Source organism: Mastigoproctus giganteus, chromosome 8 (genome assembly GCF_048544385.1).
Source record: "Mastigoproctus giganteus isolate SK-2022 chromosome 8, ASM4854438v1, whole genome shotgun sequence".
Taxonomy (NCBI): Eukaryota; Metazoa; Arthropoda; class Arachnida; order Uropygi; family Thelyphonidae; genus Mastigoproctus; species Mastigoproctus giganteus.
This window is the reverse complement of record NC_143582.1, coordinates 80,418,824-80,441,291: the sequence shown is the minus strand read 5'-3', so window position 1 is coordinate 80,441,291 and position 22,468 is coordinate 80,418,824. Positions and strand designations below refer to the sequence as shown.

The 22,468-nt window shown below is 39.3% G+C and overlaps 1 protein-coding gene across 1 annotated transcript in view; it reads left to right on the top strand.

Annotated features, from left to right (window-relative positions):
- Positions 1-22,468, top strand: part of LOC150081673 (uncharacterized) — a 180,856-nt gene that overhangs the window by 135,874 nt on the left and 22,514 nt on the right. The window contains exons 10-11 of the mRNA XM_090380279.1: positions 2,101-2,235; positions 12,008-12,119. Coding sequence (XP_090236405.1) covers positions 2,101-2,235; positions 12,008-12,119 — 247 coding nt within the window. The remainder of the gene's footprint in view (positions 1-2,100; positions 2,236-12,007; positions 12,120-22,468) is intronic.

Genomic DNA, 22,468 nt, shown 5'->3' with positions numbered 1-22,468 from the left:
ATGGATAGATGAAATGGATTTTTTTTTTTTTTTTTTTTTTTTTTGGCTGATTGTATAAGCTTGCTTTCTTGCATCATTTTCCATTACTAATACTAATACTAACATCTAGATAAATTCTGAAAATATGCAAAGTACCTTCAATGAAGACAAGTTTAAATATGTTATATATTTACTGAAATTTTTTGAATCTACATTAGTATCCACCTCACCACAATCCCATATCTTAGGATAACATTAGCATTAGTAGAGGCATATGATGCAAGAAAGCAAGCTTATGCAGCATCAGCAAAAAAAAAAAAAAAAAAAAAAAAACACTCCCATTTCACCCCTCCATTCATTCGAAATACCTGTCCAGCTGAGCCTTAAATTTATTTAGGCTATCAACTTCCACAACAAGGGATGGAAGTCTGTTCGACCAACCAACATTAATTACCTGCTGGCTAAAGGCAAATTTCCGCACATCTATCCTATATCTGTCTTTCCTCAATTTGAATTTATGCCCTCTCAGGTGATTATTCTGAGCAAGAGGAAGAATTCCATCAGCATTGAGCATGCTCAAACCATTCAATGCTTTATACACCTCTATCAGATCACCTCGCCAGTGCCTAATCTCTAGACACTGTAATTTGCAAAACTTAAGCCTTTCTTCGTAAGAGCAACCCTTTGTTCCATTCACTAATCTTGTTGCCCTTCTCTGTACTTGTTTCAGCAGCTCTACATCCTTCTTGAAATGAGGCCTCCAGACCTGTATACAGTACTCAAGGTGTGGCCTGACCATTGCCTTATACAAGGGAATAATCACCTCCTTATCCCTGCAAGAAAAATTCCTGTATATCATTGACAAGACACCATGAGCTACTCTTGCCGCCCGTTTTCACTGCTTAGAAAACTTCATATCTGCCTGCACAATTACACCCAGGTACTTTTCATTCTCTACCACTGTCAGTGTAGTACCACAGAGTTGATACATTGCTCTGGGGTTACTGTTTCCCATATGTAGTACTTTACATTTGTCAATGAAAATCAGTGAAATTTGAAGCACTCTTAATTGCTTTATGGGCAGTTGTACTTAGATTATGAGACTCATACTGTTCATATACGTTTGGAAGTTTGGTGTTTCTGGAACAGAAAGGTGTAAATACTTGGACATATTTTCACTTTTTGTTTACATACTTTAATGCTGCATTAAAGTTATAAAAAACTGTTTTTATGTACTTATTTAACCATTTTCAAGAGGGATTTCTGTTTATATATCATTCTTTTTGTTGGCAGGTTGGGGAGGGGGGGTGGTGTAGAAAGAGAAGGGAAAAGAAAACAACAACAAAATCAGTTGAGGGCACAAGAAAAGACTTGTTCTGTGAATTTCAACATCTGGAATCGGGAAACTAGGCATTTCTGCATGGAGTTGAGTTGTTTAAGTTTTTAAAAAAGGATTTGCAAACTAAAAGCTGATGATCTCTTTCATGAGTGAAATGGGTCAGATTATGACCCATTTCACTCATTTCACACACACGTGGGGGATATAAAATTGCTCTTTAATTAAAGGAAAATTTTTAGAAATTTATTCTGCAAAAGGATGGTTACAGAAAAAATTATCCAAAGTTTTTCCTTTGATTAAAGGGAGATTACCTGTAGGAATAAATTCCCATTTACTCACATTGTAGAGAGTGGTTGTTTATCTAAATTTAAGGAAGAATTGGAGAAATACTTAAAAGAAATGGATAAATGGTGAGGGAGGGTGATGTTGGTTACTTATTTTTTCATTTATTTATTTTTGGCTGATACTATATAAAAGCTTGTTGTTTCCTTTCATCTTTTTTACCAATACTAATACTACACTGAAATAGCATGTTATTTTCACACATGAAAAGGTTTTGTGAATTTTTGTGTATGCATTGGTATAGCTGAAATTAAATTTGTGTCCTGGATAATACATTTAATAGAAATCTTAATTCGGAAAGATTTGTTAACCTTGTAGATTTCCTTCTTAGACATATATTATTGAATAATTCAAAAAATTTGCTATTTATGCAGAAAAATATTTAAATTTAGTCAAATTATATTATTATTGTTATCTCCATTTTTTTTTTTAATTGAAAGGATGCTCTTGAAGAACTACGAAATCAATACAAAGAAATGCAAAAAAGTAAGGGTAAGAAGCAATCATCCAGTTCTTTCTTGATGTTAAAAGGTATCATGAGTACCCTAATGAAAAGGAAAGGTTCATATTCAAAGGTAAGTCGGCTGTTGTTTATGTCATAGTTAAGAAATCTTAATTGTTTTCTGGAATAATGCCAAGATTATGAGAAAGAAATTTACATGTAATATTTACCTCTATATAACAAAATTATATCTCTATATAATGAAATTTTTGGTCAGAGCCTTGTTTAATATTTTCTGACTATTTCAGCAGAATACATTAACTACAGCTGAAAGAAGTAGCATTGCCCCATTGTTCGCTAAGGTTGGAGCTACGTCAGTGTTTCAAAGAGCACATTCTGGACATCCTACTTTGTCAGCATGAGATGCCAGTAAAGCTTGGCATTGAGAATATGGTTTTTGAAATACTGTTGTATCCTAATGAGAATTCAGTTGCTTAACAACACAGTAAAGTTTTGATTGGTGTTTCTCAACCCTTTGTCACTTGGAGCACCTTTGTACTGAATGTACCATAAGTTGATAGCTACTACTTAACTTGGGCAGTGAGAACCATTTAGCAGCAGGTACCATATAACTGAGCTACTAGGCAGTGTACCCAAGTTCTGTTATTCTTTTGTGTTAATTTAACCTAGCAGTCAGGCTGATAACTGATCTGAAATAGTAAACACATCAACATGCCGAAAATAAAATGGCTTAGTGAAAATTCCACCTAACATTTTTCAATAAATGAAAAGTGTTAGACGAAGTTGAAAGGATCCAAAAAGATAGATGTTGCAGAAAAATTTGTTATTTTACATACCTGTGTATTAATTTTTAAAAAACCTATACAAAGACAACCAAATAGACTGGATGAATAAGGCTTAATAAATAAAAAATTTCAAATAAAGTACATAAATGAGGATCAAACTGTAAGATAAATAAACACACTAAAACACAAGAAGCTCTTGAAGCAGTGTGCCTCTTTGTTATCTTGAGTGAAAATATTGTAATTTAAATAGCAAGAGTATTCTTGTGTCACATAATTATCACACATTTAATACAACTGGTATGTATTACAGCATTACAAAACAAAGAAGAAATTAAGAAAAGGAATACAGGGAGGAAAAGATGATTTTATATTGTGCATATTAAAAGAGCAATGGGATGTGTTACTAAACAATGGGAATGTTTTTTATTTTAATATTTTTCAGTGTTAAGACACATTAGTTTTTCATAACAATGTAAGAAAAATTAATGCTTTGAACAAAAAAAAGTAAAGTTGAAGAAAATGAAAAACAGAAGCAGAATGCTTGTGGACCACTGATTTTTAATATAACAAGGTCATGAGCATAGCCAAATGGTCAATGTAAGATTACAAGTTTACATTGACCATGGTTCTGTTTATACTCTCTAACCACCACATAAGTCACTCAAAGGCCAAACTGATCAACTGCATTTTTTGTCATTTTCTCAATTTTAGTACCAGAGCACATGTTAATGACATTTTTCCATTTGCTACACATGGGTGGCATAAATTCAAAATGAGGAAGGATGGTTGCATGATAGAGGTTCAGAAGTTTACCTTCAGCCAGTAGGTGGTTGATCGTTGGAACAGGCTTCCATCTGTTGTTGTTGCTGTAGAGGTGGGTGGGTTGAATAAATCCAAGGAAGAACTAGACAAATTCTTGGAGGGTACGGATGGGTGAAGTGTTTTTTTTTTTTTTTTTGATTATGCTATATAAGCTTGTTTTCTTTTGATATTACTACTACTTTGGGGGGAAAAAATCAGTAGAGAGGTGTTTCAGCAATAAACTCATTCAAGGTTAAGGGAATGTTTACAGAGATCAGTAGAAGTTAATATAACCCAAAATTATTTTGCTCGGCCAATATCCAGATAATATACAGAGATTTTTGCACCTGTACAATTATTGGAATATCATATGACCTTGAAAATTTTGAGTGTGTCTGCATAGGCAAGCAAATTAACATTCAAATACCTTAATCTAAAAGGCAGTTCATTCGAGTAGACAATAAATAAGAGTGGACCAAGATTGGAACAAGTGACACAAATGTTTTCCTGTTAACAGCGTATCAAAAAATTTTTCAATTGAGTTAGCATTAGTTGAGGCACAATGCAAGAAAGCAAGCAAGCTTATGCAGCATCAACCAAAAAAAAAAAAAATTATTTAAGAAAAAATAATTATTTAAAAAATTATTTAAAAAATTATTTATGTAATTATTTAAAAAAAAATGACGTAAATTTATTTAAGCTATCAACTTTCACAACAGGAGATGGAAGTCTGTTCCAGCTATCAACTACCCACTAGCTAAAGACAAATTTCCACACATCTATTCTACAACTGTCTTTCCTCAATTTGAAGCTATGCCTCCTCAGGTTTGTAATCTGAGTAAGAGGAAGAATCCCATCAGCATTGAGCTTGCTCAATCCATTCAAAGCCATCCTGTTGCTGCACCTCAATCAAATCACCTTGCAGGTGCCTATTCTCCAAGTGCTACAATTTGCAGAACTTAAGCCTTTCTTGGTAAGGGCACCCCCTTTGTTCCCCTCACCAACCTTGTTTGCCCTTCTTTGTACTCTTTCTAGCAACTCTACATCCTTCCTAAAATGAGACCTCCAGACCTGTACACAGTACTCAAGGTGTAGCCTAACCATTGGCTTGTACAATGGGATAATGTGACATAGTCCCTGCTAGCAAAATTCCTATATATATCATTGACAAGGCTCCATGATCTGTTCTGGCCTGCACTGCTCAGCGAACGTCATAGCTGACTGCACAATTACCCCCAGATCTTTTTCATTCTCCACTTCCCTGAGTGTAGTACCACACAGTTGGTACATTTCTCTTGGGTTACTGCTACCCATATGCAGTACTTTGCATTTGTCAATGTTAAACTTCAGTTTCCACTTCTCAGCTCATCTGCCCAACTTATCCACATCCTGTTGCTGCAGCATACTATATCTACTGAGAACAAGCCTGAGAATGAGTGTAGCCTTGTGCAGGCGAAGTTTTTTCTGTTTTATTAGCTTAAATTGGCATATTAACTTATTTTCTAGAGTAGCTTTATATTCCTAGTTATGATACTTAGTTTAAAGTTTAACTTAGATAGAGATTTTGTAAGTATTACTTAGTATCGGTAAGGGTATCAAATCCACGTGTTACAAGTTGCGACTCCGCTGAACGAGAAGTTTTTTAGCCATATTTAGCCACTTTATTGACCAATTGTTATATTAAATTATTTTCTATAAGTAGCTTATAGACCTAGTCAGGATCTTTAGTTTATTCTGAATTGAGACAGCGAGATTTGGAAGTTAATTAGCATTAGCATTAGTAGAGGCATATGATGCAAGAAAGCAAGCTTATTCAGCATCAGCCAAAAAAAAAAAACACAACCACTACTCCCATTTCACCCCTCCGTTCGTTCGAAATACCTGTCCAGCTGAGCCTTAAATTTGTTTAGGCTATCAACTTCAACAACAAGTGATGGAAGTCTATTCCACAAACCAACTGCCCGCTGGCTAAAGGCAAATTTCCACACATCTATCCGACTTGTGTCCGTAGATTTACCGTTCGTAACTTGCCGCCATTGTTATACGATACAACGTTATATCCCGGACTAGTTAATGTTAGCTTAGTATATTATAGTATATAATATAATATTGTCAATTAATCAGTAAAATCTATTAATCTTGTTAAACTTCATTGTCAATTAAATTGTACTTTTTAACTAAATACATATAACGACTTAGAATTTACAAACATAACATAATTAATACATAACTTGATATGGAAGTTATATAAATGGAACTTGTAGATAATACTCAATACTAAAGTTGTATTCCAACATGCTATAACTGTGTTGGGATACAAGTTTAGGGTTATAATTTTGTACCGAAATGGAAATTTTATTGAAATTAAATCAAAATCATGACTCAGACCAGAGCAGCAAAGCAAAAGGCTCAAACTAATGGGAGTGCTATGGTGCGGAGGAGAACTGAGGGGGGGGCAGTTGCCCTCTGAATCACACCTTTTAAAATGCACTGCTTGCTTGATGTTTGGGGAGCAGTCGGGTACGGGACATGATATTGCCATGGGGATGTCTTTGTGTGTGTGCACGATGTAAGGAGCGTAAGGAAATCAGGCAACAACTCAGCATTATTATGGGCTTATATGAAAGCTTGAAGAACAGGGTGGATGCCCTCAAAGGATCTAAATTGAGGGGCCCATCAGGCTCTCAGCTGCCCACATCAAAGCCAGAGTTTGCACTTGATCATCACGCAACACAGTGGCAACCCCCAAGGCAGAATGCGCTAGTCCCACAGGAACTAGTAGTTGTTGGTGACTCTATTGTGAGGGAAGTGGGAAACATGATATGTAAAAAGGATAGGTGGACAGGACCAGGGTATGTCTGCCAGGGGCAAAGTTTGATGACATTATAGAGCAGATATCATCTTTTAAGGGCACATAAGGTGATATTGTTGTACACGTTGGCACTAATGATATTAAGAGTAGGAGACCGGCGGAATTACTTAACAAGTACAGGTCACTGTTGAAAAAAAGCCGTGAATTAGGATTGAATTTGAAAGTGTCTGCAATTCTGCCCAGACATGATAGGAGGGAGTATATGATGAGAACCTTGTTGGTCAATTTGGCCCTGGAAAGGTTGTGCAAGGCTCAAGGGGTAGAATTTTTTTCAGCCTGGTCTGTACTTGTTAACAGGAGAGACTGCTTCTACAGGGATGGGATACACTTAAATAGAAAGGGTGCAAGAATATTTGTTGATGCTATCAAGGCAGTGTTAGGTGGGTCGGAAAACTGCTAGCTTGGGGGGGATACAAGGACTACTAAATTCACAGCAGCCTGGAAAACAAGATGCAGGATATTTCAGAAACTGCTGGGAGTCATTGCAGTACAAGTAAACACATGGGTTGTGTTAGAATAGCTAAGAATAGGAACAGGTGCATATATACTTGCATGTACACCAATGCTAGGAGTTTAGTAAATAAATTTGATGAATTTGAGGTATTGCTCAAAACATCAAAGGCAGATATTGTTCAGATATTGTTGGGATATCAGAGACGTGGTGTCACACAGATGTGTAAGGAATGCAGAACTGGAATTTGGGGAGTGCAATGTGTACAGAAAGGATAGACAGGATAGGAAGGGAGGAGGAGTTATGCTATTAGTTACGAAAAACATAAAATCCAAGGAAGTGAAGCCAGTCGACATCACTAGACAGTGCAGTGTCGAGTCAGTTTGCTGTGACATAAGCATTGGGAAATCAAAATTGAGAGTAATAGTGTGCTATAGGCCTAATGACTCTAATGAGTATAATAAGAAACTGTACAGGGAAATAGATTGGGCCAGTAAATCAGAGAGTCTTATAATGGGGGATTTTAATTTCCCAGATATTGACTGGAATTTGGGGGCTGATCACTCACACACCAGCAAGGCTTTTGTGGATTTATTGGATGATTGTTTTCTACATCAGCATGTTCGGGAGGCAACTAGAGGGAGTAATACTCTTGATTTGATTATCAGTAGTGATTCTTCATGCATTAAGAATCTGCAGATAAAGGAACCACTAGGTGGCAGTGATCACAGTGTTCTGAAGTGGGAGTTACTCAAAGAGGTAACTACCATTAGGGGTAAAGGGAAGGGTTATTGCTTTCATAAAGGCAACTACGATGGTCTGAGACAGTATTTAAATTCTATACAGTGGGACCAACTGATGATGTTACCAACAGCAAATTCAAAATGGGTAGCATTCAAAGAACTTATCTTGGAAGCTACTAGGCTTTACATACCAACTAAGAAATATTGTTCAAGGTTTAGGCCTAAATGGATGTCAGATGAACTAATGAGACATATGGCAGAGAAGAAAAATGAATGGGATACATATAAATTAATGAATGACATGGAAGCCTATGATAGATATAAGCTGGTCTATAACCAAGTCACAAAGGAGATTAGGCGGGCAAAGGCAGATTATGAGAAATCCTTGGCAAGGGATGCAAAGAAAAACAGAAAAGAGTTCTTTACTATGTAAACTCTAGAAACAAAGGAATGAATCAGATTGGTCCACTGGATATTGTTGGTTCAACAGTTGAGAATCCTGCTCAGGTGGCTAACAAACTAAACGAGTATTTTGCATCTACATTCACACATGAGGAGTTATTCGGGAAAGGGAATGCCAGAGGTGAAGTAAACTCTGGCAGTGAGCTAGATGATTTTGTAATAACTGAGAGGAAAGTGGAGGAGAAATTGTTGAGGATAAACATAAAAAAAGCACCCAGGGTGGATGGGATCTATTCAGTTATATTAAAGGCTGCAGCAAAGGAAGTAAGCAAACCCTTAGCCATAATTATGGGAGCTTCTTTTTAATTCAGGGGAGGTACCCATAGACTGGAGATCTGCAAATGTGACCCCAATTCACAAAGGATGATCAAAGGCTGATACAAGTAATTATAGACCTGTTAGTTTAACTTCTGTTCCAGAAAAATTAATGGAGGCACTGGTTAAAGAATCACTGCAGAATCATCTAGGCAAGACTTCAGTTATAGCTCGGGCACTGCATGGTTTTTTTAAGGGAAAGTCTTGCCTGACCAATTTGATTGGATACTATGATGCAGTCACAAGAGAACTGGCTGGAGGGAATAACTTTGGTATTATATATTTGGATCTTAGAAAGGCTTTTGATACTGTTGCTCATGGAAGACCGCTGCACAAATTGGAGCAGTGTGGCATTGGAGGCAAATTGCTGCTAACGATAAAGGGATGGTTGAGTGGGAGAAGACAGAGAGTGGTAATCATATGGACACTGCTCATCGTGGACTAATGTTACTAGTGGAGTCCCTCAGGATTCAGTGTTGGGTCCATTGTTGTTTTCTGTATTCATAAATGATATTGATGATGGTATATCAAGCTTAATGTCCAAGTTTGCAGATGATACAAAGGTTAGCAGGGTTGTTAAGGATACTACTGATGCTATGCTGTTGCAACAGAATCTGGAAAGGTTGAGCAGATGGGCTGAGAGGGTGGCAAATTAAGTTTAACATTGACAAATGTAGAGTACTACATATGGGAAACAGTAACCCCAGAGCAACGTATCAACTCTGTGGTACTACACTGACAGTGGTAGAGAATGAAAAGGACCTGAGGGTAATTGTGCAGGCAGATATGAAATTTTCTGAGCAGTGCAGATGGGCTGCATGAGTAGCTCATGGTGTCTTGTCAATGATATACAGGAATTTTTCTAGCAGGGATAAGGAGGTGATCATTCCCTTGTATAAGGCAATGGTCAGGCCACACCTAGAGTACTGTATACAGGCCTGGAGGCCTCATTTCAAGAAGGATGTAGAGCTGCTGGAACGAGTACAGAAAAGGGCAACAAGATTAGTGAATGGAACAAAGGGGTGCTCTTACGAAGAAAGGCTTAAGATTTGCAAATTACAGTGTCTGGAGACTAGGCACCAGCGAGGTGATCTGATAGAGGTGTATAAAGCATTGAATGGTTTGAGCATGCTCGATGCAATGGGATTCTTCCTCTTGCTCAGAATAATAACCTGAGAGGGCATAAATTCAAATTGAGGAAAGACAGATGTAGGATGGAAGTGTGGAAATTTGCCTTTAGCCAGCGGGTAGTTGGTTGGTGGAACAGACTTCCATCCATTGTTGTGGAAGTTGATAGCCTAAATAAATTTAAGGCTCAGCTGGACAGGTATTTTGAATGAACAGAGGGGTGAAATGGGAGTGGGTTTTTTTTTTTTTTTGCTGATGCTGCATAAGCTTGGTTTCTTGCATCATATGCCTCTACTAATGCTAATGCTAATACTGTCACCAACCCCTGAATCATCCGCAAACCCTCACATTGAGCCTGATACACCCTTATAAATATCACCACCGAATGCACAAAACAACAATCGGCTTAGCACCCTATATAACTCCTGGGGAACTCCACTAATAAGGTTAATCCACGAAGAACAGCATCCACCACTCTCCATCGTGTCCCCTTCATCCATTGCAGCAACCTGTCCTTAATGACATGATTGGGTGTAGCCACACACCTATATTGCAATTTAAAATGCTATGGCAACCAGATATGTGTAGTGACTCAAGCCACAGTCGCTGATGGCAGTGGCAAGACCAGCCAGCCACCTCGGCACCACGCCCAGGACCGAGGCTGCCCTGCACAGACCAAGAAGAGTTAATTAATCTAATCATATAGTTAAGACTTTTGCAATATAGTTAATTAATCTAATCATATAGTTAAGACTTTTGCAATATAGTTAATTAATCTAATCATATGGCAGCTTTTTAGAACTGGTAGTTTTTTTTTAAAATAGCAATTATTAGAACAATTTTAAACTTTTTAGGGTAGGCATCAGATGCTAAAGATCTATTAAATAAATAAACTAGAGAAGAAACTAAAGACTAACCTTTTCCAAAAAAAATAAAAAAATTAAGAATACTGTCATTCAATTTAGAATACTTATTTTTTAAGTGAGTAACATCAAATGACTTAAAATAAAGTGGATTTCTGTTTGATTGTTTAAGCTTTTAGAATTATTATGCCCCTTGAATTATTATGCCTTTGTTGATATTAGAAAAAGTATGCTTTGTTGATACTTTTTCTAGTATCAACATAAGAATAATAATTTAAGGGAGCTACAGTGGGGCCACAAGAGATAAAATAATTGTTTAAAAGCTTAAATGGACAACAGGAATCCATGTTATTATCATAATCAACAAAAAACCAATACTTTATATCATAAAAGTATATTGTGATTAAAGTGACTTGTCTAAGGAAATCCATCTAAGATAGCAATCTTCTGTAATACTGGATTGGATTGAATTCAAATAATGTCTGTATTGTTGGTCAATAACAATTTTAAGTAAAGTTGAGCTGTAGTCTTGCCACTGTTCTTCAGATTTCTTTAACACCTCTTATTCTTTTTGCTGATAAATAGCATTTCTCTTCCTGTTCATTGTAGGACATACTTTGCTAGCAGCATCTGAACTATGCATAGTCTTAGATAATGATGTTTATCCATTTCCAAAATAATGGAATGAATATTATTCTAAAACCAAGATTTATTCCAGTACTTGCATTGCTTTTGGTAGAACCTTTTCTGCTGATATTACCATTTAGTCACCAAATTTTTAGTACATGAACAGAACAGAACAGAACAGTGCTTCTGATCAGCTAATCTCTAATCACTAAAATTGCTAAGATACAGAAAGGCTGCCTGGAATGGTTTTGGTATCGATATCTACTTGCAGTACCAGTGCTTAGTGTGATGGCTACTGAAAATACATCATAATCATTCATGACATTCAGTCTTTGCTACTTGTCACTCATTTGGAGAGATCAAGTTTTGAATCCTGTTGTGAGACTAGGGATTCTTAAAGGTCCCTTTAACTTAGGCTGTCATTAGCCAATCTCAGATGGAGAAGTAAGGTTTTTCTCCAAGTGTTATTTCAAATTTTTTAGTCTGCACAACATGCAATGTGGCCCATGAATGTAAAGCTCTCTCTCTCTCTCTCTCTCTCACACACACACACACACACACACACACACACACACACACACACACAGTGCAGTGAGAAAGAAGAAAAAAATGCCTCCAGTACCATAATACGAACCAGCACACTGTGAGCAAAGCAGTGAATTGCCTAGGAATCACAAATAACAAACTAACCAACCATTCAAATGAAGGAATGCAGCAAGACCCATATATTTTTTTTTTTATGAATCATTGGATTTTTTATTGAAGAGAACTTTGAACATAAAGTACTCTAATTAAAAGCTGTTGTTAGAAGTAAAGTTGACAATTATTTGTTTTTAGGTAAACTCTTCAGAAGAAAAAAGTCATCCTACAAAAAATGATAGGCATGCTCCAAAGAAAACAAATAGGCCCTCTAGCAGTTTTAGTATTACATCTGCATCCAGCAGTTCTAGTAAGTATTATTTTTAAATCGATGACATAGATTATTGAAAGAGAAGTAAAAGAATAATGTAAGAATCCTAGTAATAGCTTTTAATTAACTGAACAAATATCATATCGTATACACATAATGGTCAGTGATTTGACCATCCTATCTGTAATAAACTATACTACATACCTCGCAGCATAAAAAGCTGAACAGCTTCATGCACCAAATATGGAGGACGCGGAAAGATCAGGAAATGACCACCACATATCCTGGAGCAATATGGCCTTAGTTGCTAATGCTCCTAAAAACCAAATAACAACAATAACAACAACAGCTTCATGCACTAGAGCAGTGGTAATTTGCATCTGGTCATGCAAGTCAGAGTGATAAAGTAGCAGTTATGGGATGTAGTAAAGATACCATGGAGTTTCAAAGGGCATTATTTTAAGAGCTTGTGCATCAGCAGCTTCCATATCAGAAACAGCACATTTTGTCAGTTGCTCATGGCCCACTCTGGTTAAGGTGTACAAAGAATGGTGGCAAACAAGTCAAACCACCTCCCACCGGCAGAACTATAAAGGATTATGCAAGGTGGATGTTCTTGGTGAGTAAAGGAGTGCAGTGCAGTGCAGTGCAGTGCAGTGCATTCTACAGGCTCAACAATAGGTCACTGTGCAACAGTTTACTTCACAATACAATATGGGGAATGCAAGAGCAATATCTCAAATGATGATGTGCTGCACACTCACTCAGACATATGGGGTTCCAGAGCAGACAACCCAAGAGACAACTTCTCCTCACCTTATCAAGAGTAAATGCTGAGGTGTCAACAACACACTGGTTGGACACTGGAGGACTGGAAACTAGCATGCTGGTCAGATGAATCCAAATATCTGATGCAACACACCGACAGATGCCTTTGTGTATGGTGAAAGCAACAAGAGTTCGTGCCCATCATGCATGGTGCCCAATATTCAAGAGGGTATTCGTGGTTGCTTAATATGGGGCATGTTTGCTGGAAAGAACTAGGAACCCTGATGTCTATGCAATGTTTCACTAGTGAGGTCTACTGGCAACTCTTAAGAGTTGCCAGTAGACATGTGCACATGGTCCTTCAAGAGACCACGTGCACCCTGCCACATTGCATTTTTTCCTGGACAGAAATGGGATCTTCCAAGATGATAATGCACTGTGTCATTCGGCCCACACTGCACAAGTGGTTCAAGGAACACAGTGAAGATATCATCCATCTTATTTTGCCTCCAAATTCGCCTGACCTCAGTCCAATTGAGCACCTGTTGGATGCTTTGGAATGGGAAGTGAGGTGCATGGACATGCAATCATAGTCTGTTCCGACACTATGGTAACCATTGCAGGTAGCATGGCTGCAGATTCCTATGGACAGCTTCAGACATCTAGTGGAATCACTGCCTAGGCAAATAGTGACTGTTGTGAAAACAGTAATCCGACATGGTATTAGGTAGGTGGTCGTAATTTAGTGATCACTGAGTGTATAACTGTACAGTAAACCCTCGCTATTCACGGTATCTGGTTTCGCGTATTCGCGGTCGCTGATTTAATATAAAATGAAACCTAAAAAAATGTAAATTTTAAAGTGCCATGAACATTTTCCGCCATAAAAAAACATGGCCATGACTAAAATTATCTTCCCCGGTCAAAACAACGTCTCAGTGGGTGGGGGGAGAAGGGTGACAAAATCGCGAGCGTGGATGTTTCTCGCTAATCCTTGTTCAGTATGTGTTATGCGCTTGCCATTCGTCATTTGTTTTTAATTTATATGCTTATAAATTGAATAAATTTATCAATTTATAAATTGATATGCTTACAAAAGTGATAAATCTACCTTTTTGCAGTGTAAAACAGACTTTTTCGAGTGTGTTAACGGAAGAAAGTGACTTTATTTGGACAAGTTCTTTCTAACCCGTACAAAAATATGGCTACGAATAACAAGGGAAATGTGAAAAGATCAAAGAAGGTGATGACATTAGCAAATAAAATTGAGTTATTAGATAAAATTTCTAATGGTGAAAATGTCTCCTCAGTAGCAAAACATTATAAAATCAATGAGTCAACGGTACGATCAATCAAGAAATCGGAAGAAAAAATCCGCCGTAGTGTCCGTGAAAACGCGCTAATTGCTTCAAAAATTTGCTTTGTAACCCGTGATGTTAAATTAGGAAAAACGGAAAAGGCTTTAAATCTGTGGATAGAAGACCGAACTCAAAATAAAATTCCGTTAAGTTTACTCATCATTCGTGAAAAGGCAAAACTCCTTTATCAACACTTTAGCGAAACTGGTGATAGCACTGGCAGGATAAGTTTTTTAGCTATAGCAAAGGCGCTGGTTTGAAATTTCTAATAAATATTACATTTAATATTAAATTGTTTCTTATTTTCATTTCGATGCCATATGCTTGCATTTCACTATGTACTGTCTATGTACATAGTCATATTATGAAGGTACATATAATACATACATAGACAAAATTTTAGACTAGTTTTTCTTATATATTTCATACTTTCGAACGGAACCCCTTTATTACTATGGGAGCCATAACTCAGTATTCGCAGCATTTCTCAGGAACATAACCCCCACAAATAGCGGGGGTTTACTGTATTTGATATCAGAATTATCATTTTACTAAATGATAGAAAGCTAATTTAATCAGAAATATTTGACTGCATCTTTATAAGTAGATGATCTTTAATGAGTAATATAGAGTGATAAACAGAAAATTGATATTCATTTCACGACAGTCATTAATGGCAGTTATCATAAAATTACAATAAACATACATGGGGACTTTGCCCCATGTATGTTTATTGTAATTTTTTTTTTTTTTGTAACCCATCCCAAAATGCTTCCGGTGCTGTGAATTCGGGCATACTACCAACACCTGCACTCAGACTCAGCCCACCTGCGGCCATTGTACAGAGCGGGGACACTCGTTTTAAAAACGAGTTTAAAAGGACAAAGACCCTATCTGTGCTAATTGTAAGTGGTAAAAATGGATTGCAAACACTCGATAAGGGACCCCAACTGTCCCTCATACATCAAAGGGAAGAGCATGCACCAAACTAGAACTGATTATGGCGACTATAACTAAGAAATTCAACACCACAGAGATGTAAATATTCCAGCATAATGCACAGAGGGCCAGGGCCGGGGCTGACCAGCTATGACTTAAGACCGACCAAGAGAGCACTGATATCCTGCTACTTCAGGAACCATATGCACATTCCAAACAAGTAAGGGCTACCCACTTGCATATAAATTAATCCAATCTGATGAGGGTAGTCCCTGGGCTGCAGTCCTGGGTCCGAAACACAGATATCACGGCAACGAAGATTGCACAGCTGTGCACACCCTGGTCAGCCTGCACCCTTCTACGCCATATCCCTCTACTCTAGACCGGGAGAGGATATCACAACTGCCATAAATTACTTGCAACAGCTACTTGACATCCTACCAAACCAGCGGATCATTGTGGGGACAGACATGAACTGTCGGCTGCCCGCATGGCACAGCAAAATGGAGGGAAGAAGAGCAACGCACAATGGTCAGCTACTTTTTTTTTTTTTTTTTTTTTTTAGGAAAACCCCAAACACGAGAGGTATTAGAACCTATAATACTTAGTACCGTGCTTGGGTTGAAGGTTGAGAAGACGAATGAAGATATTTGTTGACATTGGACTTGAACTTCTGTAGATTGTAATTTTCAGGAAATACGTATGAAGGAAGGTTGTTCCAGAAAACGGCAGTTGAATGAATAAATGAGGAAGATGAAAAGTTGGTTCTGTGGGTTTGAAGTTGGACAGTAAATGGATGTTGGCTGGTGGCAGCACGTGTTCGGACTGTTTTGAAAGAGAGAGTGGGAATTATAGAAGCCAATTCAGAACAGTGCCCATGGAAGTATCTGTAGAAGAGGCATGCAGCAGAAACAGTACGTCTATGAGAAAGCAAGTGGAGAGACTCTGTTAGAGATGAATCATTAATTAACCTAACTGCCCTCTTCTGAATGGAATCAAGAAGCCTGAGAGAGGTTTTGGGGGCACCACCCCAGATGTGGGAACAATATTCCATGGTAGGGCGGATTTGTGATTTATACAGAGTTTGGAAGAAAAGTAACGCTGAGAGCGAAAGAGAAAACCAAGTTTTTTAGATGCAGAGGAAGCAATATTTGTAATGTGCTTGTGCCAAGAGTGATTAGAAGTCAGGATAATCCCCAAAAGAGATATATCATTTTGCCTAGAAATTGGAGTGTCACTAAAGATAAGCATAGGAGCATAAGAATCCTTTTTGCGAGATATAAGACAAGACTGAGTTTTAGAAGGGTTGAAATCAACTAAGTTGTCTTTGCCCCACTGGAGAATTATCTGAAGATCGGCATTTAAGGAATTGGTGGCAGATTTTCGAAAAGTTGAAGCTGATTGAGCAGGACAAGGTTTCTGACAATGGAAAGTGGAATGCAATGTGCTATCATTGGCAAAACTATGGATAGGATTTCCAGTCAATGGAAGAAGGTCATTAATATACAAGAGGAAAAGAGTAGGGAAAGAACTGAACCTTGGGGGGACACCGGCATTAATGGAGAAGTTAGAAGACAGAGAGCCATCTACCATCACCTTAAGTGAGCGATCAGAGAGAAAACTGGATAACCAATTACTAAAAACATTTGGCAAACCATAAGATGGAAGCTTGTTTAGAAGACTTTTATGCCAAACACGATCGAAAGCCTTTGAGATGTCAAGAGCAACTACTTGTGTTTCACCGAACCTTTCCATTGAATTAGTCCATAAATGGGTAACATAAGCTAGAACATCACCAGTGGATCGACACTGATGGAATCCACACTGTGATCGGTGATCAGATGGAAGGTTTCTAGGTAGTTTAAGAGTTGATGGTTAATTTATTTCTCCATTACTTTAGAAAGAGTAGAAGTAATTGCAATGGAACGATAATTGGATGGGAGGGATTTGTCATCCTTCTTCGGAACAGGCTGGATTTGGGAAAATTTCCAAGCAGAAGGAAAAACACCTTTGGAATAAGAAAGTGAAAAAAGGCGGCAAAGAATAGGAGTAAGTTCAGGAGCACAGGTTTCGAGAACAAGTGGAGAAATACCATCGGGACCTGGAGCCTTCTTAGCATCAAGATTGTTCAAAATCCTTCTGACATCCTTTTGACGGAAGACAACAGGAGACATTGAATGAAGCATGTTGGGAATGGTGGGAGGTGTTTTACCAAGATCATTAATATATGAGTTGGAAGAAAAATGGGATTCTAGCTGGTCAGCTTTATCCTTGGCTGAAGTGACAACAGAACCATTTGGTTTGGACAGAGGTGGGACCAGAAATGGGCAAAAGTTGCGGCCAATAGCTTTGGCAAGGGACCAGAATGCTCGGCTCCCATTAGGGCAAGAAGCAAGTTTTCTACTCTCAGCCTGTTCAAACTCTAGTTTGGACTGATTAATAACTGCTTTACAATTGGTGCGTGCTTTGGTGTAGGCAGAAAATGAAACTGAAGAATTAGAAACAAGCCAATTACGATATGCAACATTCTTCTCTTGAACAGCCTTAGCACATTTATTGGAAAACCAAGATTTAAATAAAGGACGAGATTTTTCCATTCTTGCAAGAATAATTTCACTGACACGATCTGAGGAACCGTTGACATCAGAAGTTTTGAAACAGTAATCCGACCAAGGAAAAGAAGAAAAGAAATTTCGCAGGTCATCCCATTTTGCATTCTTGTAATGCCAAACAACACGAGGTTGGGAATAACCATGAGATAAAGGCTCCATTGGAGAAGAGACAATCACCGAGTTGTGATCTGTAGTGCCTAAAGGACCTCTCACTTCGACTGTGTACTTAGAATGTTTGTTTGTGATGAGATAAAGATCAAGCATGTTGGCTGTATGATTAGGATTGTCTCATATTCTTGTAGGTAAATGAACAATCTGTGCAAGGTCATTAGTAATTGCAAAAGCCTTAGCATCTCGACCAGCTGGGTCGGTGTGACTAGAAAACGGAAGCCAGCTGGAGTTGTGAACGTTAAAATCACCAAGGAAAATTACCTCACTGTTAGGAAAGTTGGACTGGAGAAAGTCAAGTTGCAAAGAGAGGAAGTCAAAAAGCTCTAGTGAATAGTGGAGTTGGGAGAACAGTAGAGACAACAGATGAATTTTACACAATGAGGTAGAGAGATTTTAAGCCAGAGAAGATCAAAGAGAGTAGATTCCAAATTGGCAAGTCTCTGACAGGTAAGATCAGAACGGACATATGCACAAGTACCACCTTTGAGGTAAAAGGAATCATACAGCGAATAATTTGCGCATCTGAGATAAGCAGTAGTTGAATCAACCGATAACTGAGATTCTGTCAAAAAAGTACATGGGGTTTGGCAGACTGCAAGTGGAAATGGACATCGTTAAAATTAGAATTGACACCACGTATATTTGTGAAATGAATTAGGAAGTGCTTGGGAGGTTTAGATATTTTCGCAGATAAGCTTGCTCTGTTAGCGTGAAAATTCGTGGTGTATTCAATAGTAAAAAAAAGTGGGTGGGACATGCTGTATGAAGTAATGAAATTTTTGGATATGGCATACATATGGTAAGAATATACCCAGATCCTTGACATAACGTGGCCTCGACAATGCTCCCCGCATACACACTACTTGGACTCCCTCCAGTCACTGTCTGGCAGAGTAGAGGTAGCAAGATTATACACTAGCTGATCTGGAAGCCTCCTAGAGAGTTACCAATAGGTTCGGTCCGGTGTACTAAACTAGCGGCCGGCCTGCGAACACCATTTTAGATCTGTACCCTCGAAATGTAAGGAATATTGGATCTCACCCTGATGTTCATCATAACCTCAAAAGTCATCAATCATACTGCATGATGGAAGAGATAGGGAAGGATTGACTGGAACTTAGCTCTAGAGACTAAACATGGGTTCCACCACTTCAAGCCTCCAATAAGCAAAGTGGTGGTATTGCACCAGTTGATGAGAGTCATCCACCACCTAGTACTGCCTGGTAACATAGAGGCGGTGGCATTCCTCCATGTGGTGTGTGCGCAAAACCTCGACCCTTGCTTACGTTGGTTCACACCTGGGTGGTCACCCACCATGTACTTGTGTATGGAGGTTATACCCAGGATTACTAACAGTCCCACCATCGTGAATGTGCAAGCAGAGGATTTTGGTGTCACAGACCGTCCAGACTTCGCCAAAATTTGGTCCACTTGACTTGAGTGTCACCTGAATATCAGTTCTGATATTTGGGTCATACTTGAAGACTTCCTGGCCATCTTGCCGTTCGTGATCCTTAACCAGCCACACCATCTACCCACCTTCTGCAACCTGCTTTGGGAAGCAGATATAGACATTACAATAGTCACAGCTAATATGGCCATGCACATATTAGCTGTGACTATTTCGACGGATGGACAGTCGAAAACTCCTGGTCAACATCTGATCACTGGGTGATCACGTATCGAATCTCAAGAACGCTAACCAGAACCCCAATCACCAAATATCTCACCAACAGATTTGCAATCCACAAAGTGGACTGGAATCAGTTTGCGGATCACCTAGCCACAGCTATCAAAGCTAGACAACAGCAAATAGAGAAGGAAACCGATCCAGACATCCTGCTAAAACAGTGACTAACATAATCACAGAGTCCAGCAATGCAACCATAAAGAAGAAGAGACTCTCCCTAGGAAGGTCCCATGGTGGACCTGGGAGCTGCAGACCCTTAGGAAGGAGGTCACAAATAGAAGGAAACAATTCCAAAGAGCCCACAGATCTTGGCTGCAGGCTGAGGTGGAGGCCTTAAGACAACGGTATAGGGAGGCAAGAAACCTATACACAGACAAAATCCAAAAGAGTAAAAGAAAATCCTGGGAGTTGCTTGTCTCCAGCTGGAAACGCGGATCCCTGGGGGGGGGGGTTATATACAAAGTAACCATGAATAAACTCCCCAGGGGAGAAGTCCTCATGATGACTCAAACTCCACAAGGCACTCTAACAACAACATGGGAGGAATGTCAACAACCTCTTAAACGCAATACTGAAGGAACCGGCACAGCCATCCAGTGAACAACAACTCAAGCTGTGCAAAGAAAACAAAGAATACCTCACAGAACAGCGGGAACAACCATCCAACAAGCGGCTGCCCGGATCAGGCCCAAAAGATGCCCCAGAAGAGATATGCTTGAACCTGAAATCATAAAGAAGGTTGCTCACCTAGAACCCCAACTTCTCTTAAGGTTCTACAATTGCTGCCTGGAGGCTGGCTACTTCCCTATGGAGTGGAGAGCAGCAAATGTCAAATTAATTCTCAAATCCCCAAGCAAAAATCCGGCACTCCCGGAATCATATCGACCCATAGCACTCCTAACTGTATTAAGTAAGCTATATGAATGGCTCCTTCATAGATGGATACAACACTACAACTCCACTGCCAACCTTGAGGCAAAAAACCAATTCAGATTCAAGCCAAGTCACTCGACTGTCAATGCAGTGAGAAACTTACTGATATCAGTGAATGATTGCCAACAGAAGTACTTTCTCGCTATTGCAGTGGATTTTGCCAGGGCGTTCGACTCACTTTGGTGGCCGAGCATCCTGGGCAGGCTTAGAATGGCACAGGTCCCAAGCAACCTTTATAATAATATCAAAAGCTACCTCTCACACCAAAAAATAGAAGTGAAAGTATCATACCAACAGATCAGCAGGAACATCCACAGGGGATGCCCCCAGGGTTCCATGCTCGGACCACTGCTGTGGAATATACTATTTGATGATTTTCTGAACACCGGCCTTGAGGAGGTGGTAACCCTAGCATTTGCAGATGATTTAATTCTCACTGCGACGGCAGATAATAGGGCATAACTTGAGACTCTAGCAAATCAAGCTCTGTGTACTCTACAGCGGTGGGCTACGGAGAACTTTCTACAGATCTCGCCTGCCAAAACGACTTCCATCTTGCCTAAGGGAACATTGGACATAAGGAGGCCACCGCAAATTAAAATAAATCATGCTGCAATCAAATTCGCCCAACAAATGAAATACCTCGGGATCATTTTTGACAGCAAGCTCACATTCCAATCGCATCTCAGGCAACTCAGGACCAAGATTAGGAACTACTCAGGCCTGATTGCGCGAGTCTCAAACAGGGACTGGGGGCTGAGTAAACAAACCATGTTGCTGTACTACAAGACCTCTTTTCTCCCGGCGATCACATATGGTGCACCAATATGGTACCATAGAACCAGACTGACTACCAACAAAAGAATACTGGACTCGACACAACGAACAGTATTGCTCAAAACCACCCAAGCCTGCAATACTGTGAGCACGGAGGCGCTCCAGGTTTCTACTGGATCTCGAAGTGGTCAGATGCGGACTAGCATACTACGTATCAAAAGGAATCTCTGTGACCTACTCGAGCTTTACGATTGAACCCACAAACAATATAAAAATTAAAAAAGCTCGACTCTTGGCAGACTTAAAACAGGAATGGCAAAACAGGTGGACAGACTCAACCAAAGGGGAGGTGACATGAGGAGGAGCTTCATACCTGATGTAGACAGAGTTTTCCCAAAACTACCTGTGTGGTTCCACCCAGGCTTATATGCCACCTACTTATTGACGGGTCACGGCCCCTTCAACGAGAAACTAACATCTCTGGGCCTCCTCCGAGACCCCCAACTGTCCATGTGGCGAACCAGAAAACTGGACCCACCTCATGCATGAATGTACAAACTACGAAGACCTACGTGGAAACCTAATAACAAGATTGACCTACCTGCCGCGAGGCCAGGAGCATCAACTCTTGGACACAAGCAAAGAATATAAGAACCTCACCAGATTTGCACAGGAACTGTTTGCCAGAAGAAGAACCTGTTCTGTGATCAGGAACTAGGGCACAGTATGCTTTGTAGCAGACATTAAACTTCGACAACAACCGGACTATGAGCAAATACACCAGCACTGAAACCCAAATTGTCTTACCCAACCAACTTACTTGAATAGGATGCACACCACAGAAACGATGAGCTCATTGGATAGAAAAGGCACTGGACCACCCTCCCTGATGATGGAAACAGGATCAACCAGACCCATCCAGGATGCAAAAGAGACACTCCATGAGACACTACCCTGGTTGGGTATATAACCCATAAACGTGACTGACCTCAACCTACCTAGATGGACACATAGCCATGAATGACATGGGCTATGTGTCCTGGTTCTGACTGCTTCGTTGGACCCATATCTTTACCCCACCTTGAACAGCAGATTTGCTGCCAGTGCGCCAATTGGCGACCAAACTGGACACTCTTTCCT